The sequence below is a fragment of the Falco punctatus genome, assembly GCF_963210335.1.
Source record: "Falco punctatus genome assembly, chromosome: 4".
In the NCBI taxonomy this organism is placed as follows: domain Eukaryota; kingdom Metazoa; phylum Chordata; class Aves; order Falconiformes; family Falconidae; genus Falco; species Falco punctatus.
Window position 1 is genome coordinate 49511440 of NC_137583.1, and position 9450 is coordinate 49520889.

The window sequence follows — 9450 nt, forward strand, 5'->3', positions numbered from 1 at the left end:
TAAAATGGGCCATGTGCCCAAGCTCATTGCTGGCAGCTATTTACTTAGGAGAACACAATTTTTAGCTTGTGACCATACATGCATATTCACACATCTGTGTACAGAGGGGACACAGGAATATTCCCACGTACCGCTCCTCCCATCCTGGTGTGCAAGAAACTGCACTCACACAGCACGGCCACCCTGGAAACGCTCAAGATACCTTTGCTCCTTTTCTTTTCAAGCACAAAGCTGCTGCGTCCCCGAGCACATCGCACATGTAGATGACACACTCGCATGCACAGTCAGACCTTGTGTGGGAATTCTGCCACGGACGCTTTGGCTCTGGCTCTCAGGAGCGCTGAGCACCTGCTGCTCCCGTTGACTTCAACAGCTGCTGAAGTGAAAATTAGGCCCACGCTGTCTGTTATGCAAAAGCAGTTTCTTAGCAACAAAAATTATATTCTGTGTGAAGGCAACATGCATTAGCAGGATAATCCTAGGTAATTCCAGACAAGACCTAAATGGGTGGATAGATGGGCTGAATAATAATAATGGCAGACAGAGTAGTAATAATAACGGAAATAATAAGGCTAATCTTATTTCCCTGGAAAGGAGAAAAAACAGCTATAAATAAAATACAACAGGAGAAACCCTGTGCCAATTCTCCATATAAAGATTAGAGCCACTTAAATTCAACGTATGCCCTAAAAATAGGTTCTGGTAACTAAAGCTTCACTCATCTAAGATATGCTATTTATTGCCTGGAATATTTTTCCCTGGCTCCACTCCTGGATTATCGTTCAGGAATGGCGAAAGCTGTACATATTGTCCTGTGGACCAAAGGGAATAAATCTGTGTGTGCTGTTGTGGATGAGGCTTTGCCATCTACCAGACTACCTCGTCCAGGGCAGAGAAGCTGTACGCCTAAACGCTCTACCAACCCCGACGATTTGCCACAATCAAACCCATGTCAGACTAATGCTGTGTAGCTATTGTATTTTATAGTTCAATCGCTTCAAGGAATTTAAGAGAAATAAACCCCCCATGACATTTACGCATGCTGTACAGTTATAGCAAAGCTTGTCCAGGCCAGGTCGCCCCTCGTTTCCACGGAAAGGGAGATCCCGGGGCTCTCCGCCACAAGGACCCGGTCTCCGTCCCGTCCCCGGGCCCCACCGCGCACCCGGTGCCGTCACCTCCCGCCCCGGGGCCCTCAGGGCCCGGGGCGGCGGCTGGGGGGCAGCCAGGCCCCAGGCCCGGGCCCGGGCCCAGCTTGCTCCCCTGCGAGCGCTGCGGTCGCCCCGGGTACGAGCGGGACAGCGACCAGTGCGAACCCCGAGCAACGAGCCCCCCACCCAGCCCGGCCCCCCTTGGCGCCGCGGCCGCAGGGCGCCATCCCGCTCCCTCCCCCAGCAGCCCCTGCGGCGGCGCGGGGCGCGCTGGGAAACGCAGGCTGGGGGCTGCCGGGGTCCGGGGCGGGGGCGGACCCCGGGCACAGAGGGACTACAAATCCCAGGGTGCCCCGCGCGGGACGACCGCCCTCCCGGCGGGCCCCGCCTGCCGCCCCTCTCCCATTGCATGCCGGGAAACCGAGGCCTCCGGGGAGCGGCGCCTGAGGGGGCCGCGCGGGCCGGGACTACATTTCCTATCGTCCCGCTCCCGCCCCGCCCCCGCGCGCGTGCAGACGCCATTTTGTTTCGCGTTACAACTTAAGATGGCGGCCAGGCGGAGAGACTGAAGGTTGCTGTGCTGAGGTGAGGGGTGTCGCGCCGGGCCCCTCTGGCCCCGCAGGGCTCTTCCCCCACCACCACCCCGCGGGGCCGCCCTCCCTCATCCCTTGCCCCGGGCCGAGCTGGGGGCGTGGCGGAGCAGCCGGTCCATGGCCTGGAGGTGGCCGGTGCGGTCGCCGCGGCCCCCGTCGCCATGGATCTGCGCACGGCTGTGTACAACGCGGCCCGCGATGGCAAGCTGAAGCTGCTGCAGAAGCTGCTGGGCAGCCGGAGCCGGGAGGAGCTGGAGGCGCTGACGGCAGGGCCCGGCGGGGGCGACGGCCCCGGGAGGGGGAGCACCCCGCTACTGATCGCCGCCCGGCACGGGCACCTGGAGGTGGTGGAGTACCTGCTGGATCACTGCGGCGCCCGTGTGGAGGAGGGGGGCTCGGTTAACTTCGACGGGGAGACCATCGAGGGGGCCCCACCGCTCTGGGCAGCATCTGCTGCCGGGCACCTGGGGGTGGTGCGCAGCCTCCTGGATCACGGTGCGTCGGTGAACCAGACCACGCTGACCAACTCCACGCCGCTGCGGGCTGCTTGCTTTGATGGGCACCTGGAGATTGTGCGCTATTTAGTCGGGGAGCGAGGGGCTGACCTGGAAGTAGCCAACCGGCATGGACACACGTGTTTGATGATTTCTTGCTACAAAGGGCACAGTGAAATTGCACGTTACTTGCTAGAGAAAGGGGCTGATGTCAACCGCCGGAGCGTGAAGGGGAATACGGCCCTACACGACTGCGCTGAGTCTGGCAGCCTGGAGATCCTGCAGCTACTGCTCCGCTCCAAAGCCCGCATGGAGAAAGATGGCTATGGCATGACTCCTCTGCTAGCTGCCAGCGTCACCGGTCACACCAACATTGTGGAGTACCTCATCCAAGGAGGGCTGAAGCAGGAAGAGGAGGGGGTTGCAGGGACCCCAAATGGGACCTGTGCCTCAGGTGGGAGCCATCAGAGCTGCTGCAGCACTGGCAAGGAAGCTCCTCAGGGCTGTGATGAAGGCTGTGAGAGATGTTGTGCCTCAGCTTCCAGTCAGGATGAGCAGCAGGTCCCTAATGTGTTCTGCACTCGAGAGGCTGCTGTGGAAGCACTGGAGCTGCTGGGTGCTACGTTTGTGGATAAGAAACGTGACCTTTTGGGAGCCCACAAGTACTGGCGAAGAGCGATGGAGCTTCGGTGTGAAGGTGGACAGTACCTGCCTAAACCTGAGCCTCGGCAGCTGGTGCTGGCCTACGACTATTCCCGGGAAGTGAGCTCGTTGGAGGAACTGGAGGCCTTGATTACTGATCCAGATGAGATGCGCATGCAGGCACTGCTGATTCGAGAGCGCATCTTGGGGCCTTCCCACCCAGACACTTCTTACTACATCCGTTACCGAGGAGCAGTCTATGCTGACTCCGGCAACTTTGAGCGCTGCATTAACCTGTGGAAATACGCTCTGGACATGCAGCAAGGCAACCTGGAGCCTCTCAGCCCGATGACTGCAAGCAGTTTCCTTTCCTTTGCAGAGCTTTTCTCTTATGTGCTTCAGGACCGCTCCAAAGGCACTTTAGCTACCCACTTGGGCTTCTCTGACCTCATGGGAGTACTGAGCAAAGGGGTCCGGGAGGTGGAGAGGGCTCTTGTGCATGGCAAGGACCCAGTAGTTGACTCTGCGCAGTTCACCAAGACACTGGCCATTATCCTCCACCTGGTCTTCTTGCTGGAGAAGATGGAGTGCACCCCAGAGCAGGAACACCAGAAGCGCCAGACTATCTACCGCCTGCTTAAGTGCAGCCCCCGGGCCAAGAATGGCTTCACTCTTTTGCATATGGCTGTGGACAAAGATACCACGACAGTGGGACGTTATCCTGTGGGCAAGTTCCCATCGCTCCACGTTGTGAACTTGCTTCTGGAGTGTGGGGCTGACCCAGATAGCCGTGACTATGACAACAACACCCCGCTGCATATTGCTGCCCGCAACAACTGCCCGCTGATCATGAGTGCCCTGATGGAGGCTGGAGCCCACATGGATGCCACCAATGCCTTCAAGCAGACTGCTTATGAGCTGCTGGATGAGAAGCTGCTCACCAAGAGCATGATGCAGCCCTTCAATTACATCACCCTCCAGTGCCTTGCTGCTCGCGCCCTGGACAAGCACAAGATTCCCTACAAGGGTTTCATCCCCGAGGAGCTGGAAGCCTTCATTGAGCTGCACTAGGGCAGGAGAGCTGAAGTCCCCAGTTTTTCCCATCGCCTGTTTCACCCCACAGAGGTAGTGCAGCCTGAGATCTCAGGCCATCCTTGCCTAGGTGCTGAAGGCCGTCGCTGTGCTGAGACAGGCTGCGAGCTTTGTCCTCATCTGTCACCATCAAGCTGGCATGCACAGGGGTAGGGGAGGAGGAGGCTCGAGAGCTCACGCCTGTCCCTCATTGTTGTCGTCTTCAGGTACCAGATATCTCCACTGCGCTGTATCCAGAGAAGGCCACAGCCCCTGCCCTTTTCCCATGCCAACAGTCTTGTCCTGAGACGGAAGGAAAATGGAGATTCCCTGGGACCTGCTGCCTCTCCCATTAGTGCTGGATTAACTCAGCGTTAAGCTTTGGAGCAGCTACACATCACACATGTGCTCTAGCCCTTCCCATCCCAAATACCAAACAGCTAGGAATGCAAGTGAGGAATAAAATATCTTCCAACTAATTCTTTCCCCACCCCCTTCTCAGATTTGGTACAGTAAGAATCTAACAGCCGAGTGGCTTGTGCTCTGCTGAGGTAGTTGCCTTGCGTGGCGGTAGGGTTGGGTGTGCTGAGGACGGGTTTTTGTCTCCCTTGGTTGGCCAAGTAGCAAGTGGTGTTAAAGGCCTGGGATTTCAGTGCTTGTGCATAAAGCTGGGTTATTTTTTCTCTTTTAGAGCCAGGCCCTATCTATGCTGCGAGACTTCTTCAACCCTGTTAAGATGTAGTAAGGTCAGTTCTGGTTATATAGTTTCATCAATAGATGTTGGTTTTTATGAATGGGGAGGAAAAACTGCTACCTTAAAAACGAAATACTACTGTGACGTTCAGGCCCTTAGCTTGCCCACTCTGTGCACGTTCAGGCCCTTCCCTGCACGGAGGCCCTCTAGCTCCAGAGGTCAGCAGGGATTGAGCTGTATGGGGTGGGTATGGCCAGGTTTCGGAGCCAAACCAGTGCACTTGGAACCATCTTTTGAGGATGGGAGGTACTTGTAGTGTGGGTGGTGCCTGCAGGGTTATTAAAGCAAGTGAGTGTTGGTGGCATGCTTGCATGAGGGTGGTCTGAAGGAAGAAGCAAGAAAGACATGAAAGCTAAAGGTGCCTCCTTGTTCTTCTGAGGCTTATTAGTATAAACTGTTGGGGCTTCATTAATTACCCCATTCTGAAAATCTACATGGAGTGGGTTGTTACCATCTGGTTTTAGCTTTTAGTTCTTTTTGCAACTTTACTGAAGATGGTGCTACTTCAAAGATTGAATTTGAAATCTTACTTGGCTACTATCTGGGGAAGCTCTTCTCTTTAATTAGGAGCTGGACGCAACTTGGTTTTTTCCCCTCTTTAAATCCATAGTCTCAGGGTAGGTATTTGCCTCCATTAGCAGAACCCTCCTTGGTGGTAACCAGTCAGTGTTGGTAAACAAGATGCTGTTCCAGCAGTTTCTCTTCTTGCAGGGGGAGTGACTGGGCTTTGGCAGCCTGTGGCTTGTTTCTTGGCCCCAGGCAGAGCAGAAAGCACAGTTGGGGGTGAAGCAGCTGCCTCTGAGCTTTGGGAAAGGTCAGGACTGGGAGAGCAGAACTCTGACAAACAACTGTGCACTATATGCTACTGAAGCTTCTTTACTTGTATTTATAAGTCAGCATATCCATATGCCTCAATAATCCAGTGCTCTCTGCCCCTTAAATATATTGTAGATCTGCCATTACATTTTTGCTGTGTTAACTATAACATTTATTTATAAAGCAAGGAGGTTTAACTTTTATTGAGATGTAAACTGCAGAGATAGTTTAGCTACTTTTTTTTTTTTTTCCTTTTGGCTGAAACCTGAACTAAATTGCAGGAATGGAATTTGTTAATTTGTGAGCTGATGAGCGCTCTTAACTTTAAATAATAAAACAAAAAATGGCTGCTAGAATGCAAGTGCCTTGGACTTCTTGCTGGTAAGCCTCTTGTTTTCAGCTTGTCTTCTAGGGACGATACACTTGTGGGTACAGGAGTACTGGGGTTTTGCAATCAGTGGATGTGATTGTTTAATTTCATCATTACTCCTGGGAAAAGCTAATCTCTACTGCAATTGCAAACATTTCCTCTGAACAAGGATGACACTGACACTGAAATGACACCCCTCTTCATATATTTTTGCCTTATCTTTTGATGTTAATGAAACAATGTGAAAGGATGCTACTCTGATGTTACCTGCCTTGTATACAGCTGGGGCTGTGGGCACAGCAAGCAGGAGGGATGCAGTGTGGCTATCATCAGTTCATGTTTTTCAACCCCAAATCTGTTAGTGGGAGGTCAAAAGCAGACAGAGGATTTAAAGCTTTTGGAGTTAGTTCCCCACAAGGATTTGGATTTCCAAAAATGCTCAGCCTTCCCCAGGGAGGATGGCAGCAGCTGGGTAACATATTTGAATGTTTGTCCCTTCAGTGATTGTTCCATCCTCAAAAGAAATAATTCTCGATCAGTGTTGCTGCCTTTGTGCTAGACATGAGGCAGTGTCTGCAGATCTGTGGGACATGGTTTTCCCCTCAAAATACTACTGCTGTGCGATAGATGATCTTCACGTATGTAGGAGAGCAGGTGCCGCCGCAGGTACAAGGGACTGCATAGCCTCAGGACTGAGGCAGCGACTGATGGTCCCTGACTGGGGTGTGCTGTGCCTGCAGTTCCATGCCCTGCTGCTGGGAGGAGAGAGATGAGAAGGGAGTTCTGCGGCTGGGATGGGGAAGCAGCTCTGGAGCTGGGATCTTGTGATTGGGTAGCTGGGGGATCCAGTCATGTCCAAAAGCCTCAAGGAAGAAAATACTTCATGTGATAAAAAAGGACTTTACATTTTTTCTTTTTAAACAGATAAATGATCTCTAATTACATAGTAAGGACCCAGCAATTAAATGTTGATAGTAATTACTGGGTGGGAAATATCACTGCATGAATTCAGGGGTAATTACAACGAACAGTCCGTATTTATTGTATGTGTTGTCTGGGCCAGCTCCAGTATGTGGGGCAAAAAGAGGAGTTATGGGGAGCAGTGAAAAGTTTCAGTGATGATTTTATCATTGGAATAATTATCTTGGACTGAGAGTAGAAGTTTCTTTTCACAGGGGTGGCTACAGACGCTCCTGTAGCACACTGCTCTCCAGGAGCCCTTCTGTACCCTGCCACAAACAAAACGTCTGCCTTTTATTCCTTTCTTAAAACCTAATATGGGCTTTTCTCTCTCTCATACTGGTATTTGGCCCTCTTGACAATAAAGCCTTCCATACGGGTTTCCTTAGAAATGTAAAAGTGGTGAGAAATTCACTGGCATTTTGCTGGAGACAGTTGCTGGTGTCCGTCAGTGGTCATCTTTGAGGTCTTCTAATGCTGTAAGGTCAGTGTTTACAAGAAAGTGGCCTAGAGCATAAAGGTAGGGATACTGGTCAGCATTTCCCAGATTCTCAGAAAAACTGGGGAAGAATGAGGGGGTCGCAGGCATGTTCTCCTGGTGAAAACAAGGCCCTGGTGGCAAAGCTTCCTTGCTGGTGTGAGCAGCAGCAAAGAGGGCCCTGAAAATGTGGGAAGAGTGAACCTGCTGCTGCTGCGGTTTGAACAGGGCGGTGGCTCTTAGGTGGAAGTTGCTCCCAGTAGTAACCTTTGAGCCTCTCACCTTCCATGCACAGTAAGCTTAAAAAAAACACCCCACAAACCCCATCCTGCAATGTCTGTTGCGATGTCTTTCCCTTTCCCTGGTTCAAGCAAACTCTAATGTGACTGTTAAGGCTGTTTACAAGCTAGAGCAGCTTCCAGTTGGCTAGTTTTGCATGACATTTATTTATAGAAAGCAGAAGAGCTGGGGAAGGAGGGATGTATATGTTTTCTTCCAAGGGGGGTGGCTGTCCTGTTGGCTGCACAGCAACAACTGCAGTGTGACAGGAATTTCGGTAACACAACACCTATTTGAACAAAAGTGATGTGTAGAGGAGGGAAAATAAGGAAATAGAAGGAATCCAAGCACCTGGAGGATTCCAGCAGACTCTGAGAGAGACAGTGATGTAATCCATTGTCACTGGGTCCTTCAGAGTTAAAAGCCAAACTTGTTTCAAAGCTGGAAGCCAGCAACCGATGGCAGCTTTTAAATAGCGATGTTTTTGTGTGGTGCTTGTTCTGCTCAGGACAGAGGGGGCTTTCATTTATCCAAGCCTGGTGTCTTGTGCTCGTTCTCAGCCAAGGAGGTGCAGGAGGAGCTAAGCTTCCTTGAGGTGTGTGAGGGAAACAGAGAAACTTTCTATGGACAGATCCATGAGAAAGATCCTGTGCCCTCTTAAGGGGAGATTCTGTGGTATTTAAATCCAAAACCGTGACAGCCACCACTCTTGCATTTTAAGAGTAGGTACAAATAGTCTCCTACATCTGGTGGTGCCCAGGAGCTCCAGAGCTTGCACTGGTCAGTACCCAGGCTCTCCAGCGTCATCCTGCAGACATCCTCGGCCCCTCCTGAGGGGCACAGTTCTTACACAGGTGTTGCTTGTAAGGCTTGGATGGTTCTTTGACAAAGACTGCAATCCATAATCAGGCCCTGTGAGTGCCCAGCTTGGGTAGCCCCAGGTCCGGGATGTTCTGGGGGAATCCTGTGCTTTGGCTGCTAGGCAGTGCTGGCTGCTCTCGCTTTGAAACCTGCCTGGACAGCTATTCAGAGTGGTGCAAGCACACACATATCTGCAGAAATGGCCCAAACGGGGTCACCTTTCCCTGTATCAGTAACACTAACCTTCGAGGTCCACCTTAAGGAGGACGTGGCAGCTCTGGGCCTCCTTCCTAGGGTGAGCAGTAGGGCGAGCAGTGCTCTGCAGCTTGGGGAGGCCCTGGTGCAGGGTGGGTTGGCTCCAGAGCTCGGGGCTGTTGGCCGGGGCTCTGGTCTGTGGAGGGAGCAGGCCCATGTCTGGTTGTCTGGTGGCTTTGGGCTGACCTCTACTGACAGAGCCGGCAAATGGCTGCTACAGAAGCTGTCAGCCCCAGCAGAGCCTGGGGATTTGAGGCTTTGCTTCAGATGCCCTCCATGGGTTCAGAGCTCAGTAGATACCTGCCTGGTATATCCCTCACCCGGATCCTGCAGAATACTTCCCCTGTTCCTGTTCTCTCCGTCCCTTCAGTAATGCTCTGCTCAATGCTTTTTGTTTTTCTGTCAAACTTTTCCCTCGAAGGCAGTAACAAATAGGTGGAATAATCTCAGTAGGGAACGTGTCTCTGTGCAACAGCCAGTCTAACGGGACCCTGGTCCCACCTCTGAGCTTTCCCAAGCAGGTAAGAATGGAGGAGTGGACACAGCTTCTGCCACCCTGAACTTTCTCTGCATTTCCCCCCATCTCATTCCACCTTCGTTAAGTAATATTTTTCCCCTCAAGAACAGCTTTGCTGTTAAGATGCCTGTTTAGCCTTGTATCTGGTGTGTAATCTCAGTTCTTTTAACAGATTTTTTTTAAATACAAAAATACCACGACAATGCCTC

At 52.1% G+C, this 9450-nt stretch overlaps 2 protein-coding genes across 2 annotated transcripts in view; both read left to right on the forward strand.

Moving 5' to 3' along the window:
• The first annotated feature begins 1623 nt into the window (after positions 1 to 1623).
• Positions 1624 to 5892, forward strand: FEM1A (fem-1 homolog A). Its single transcript, XM_080382534.1, has 2 exons — positions 1624 to 4005; positions 4179 to 5892. Exon 1 carries the CDS (start codon positions 1906 to 1908, stop codon positions 3949 to 3951), a length of 2046 nt encoding a protein of 681 aa, XP_080238660.1. The 5' UTR covers positions 1624 to 1905; the 3' UTR covers positions 3952 to 4005; positions 4179 to 5892.
• Positions 4593 to 9450, forward strand: part of UHRF1 (ubiquitin like with PHD and ring finger domains 1) — a 42682-nt gene continuing 37824 nt past the window's right edge. The window contains exon 1 of the mRNA XM_080382531.1: positions 4593 to 4697. The gene's annotated coding sequence lies outside the window, so the exon portion shown is untranslated. The remainder of the gene's footprint in view (positions 4698 to 9450) is intronic.

What these genes read in the sequence shown, in the direction of transcription:
- FEM1A (XM_080382534.1), top strand. Translation starts at nt 1,906, where the DNA reads ATGGATCTGCGCACGGCTGTGTACAACGCGGCCCGCGATGGCAAGCTG.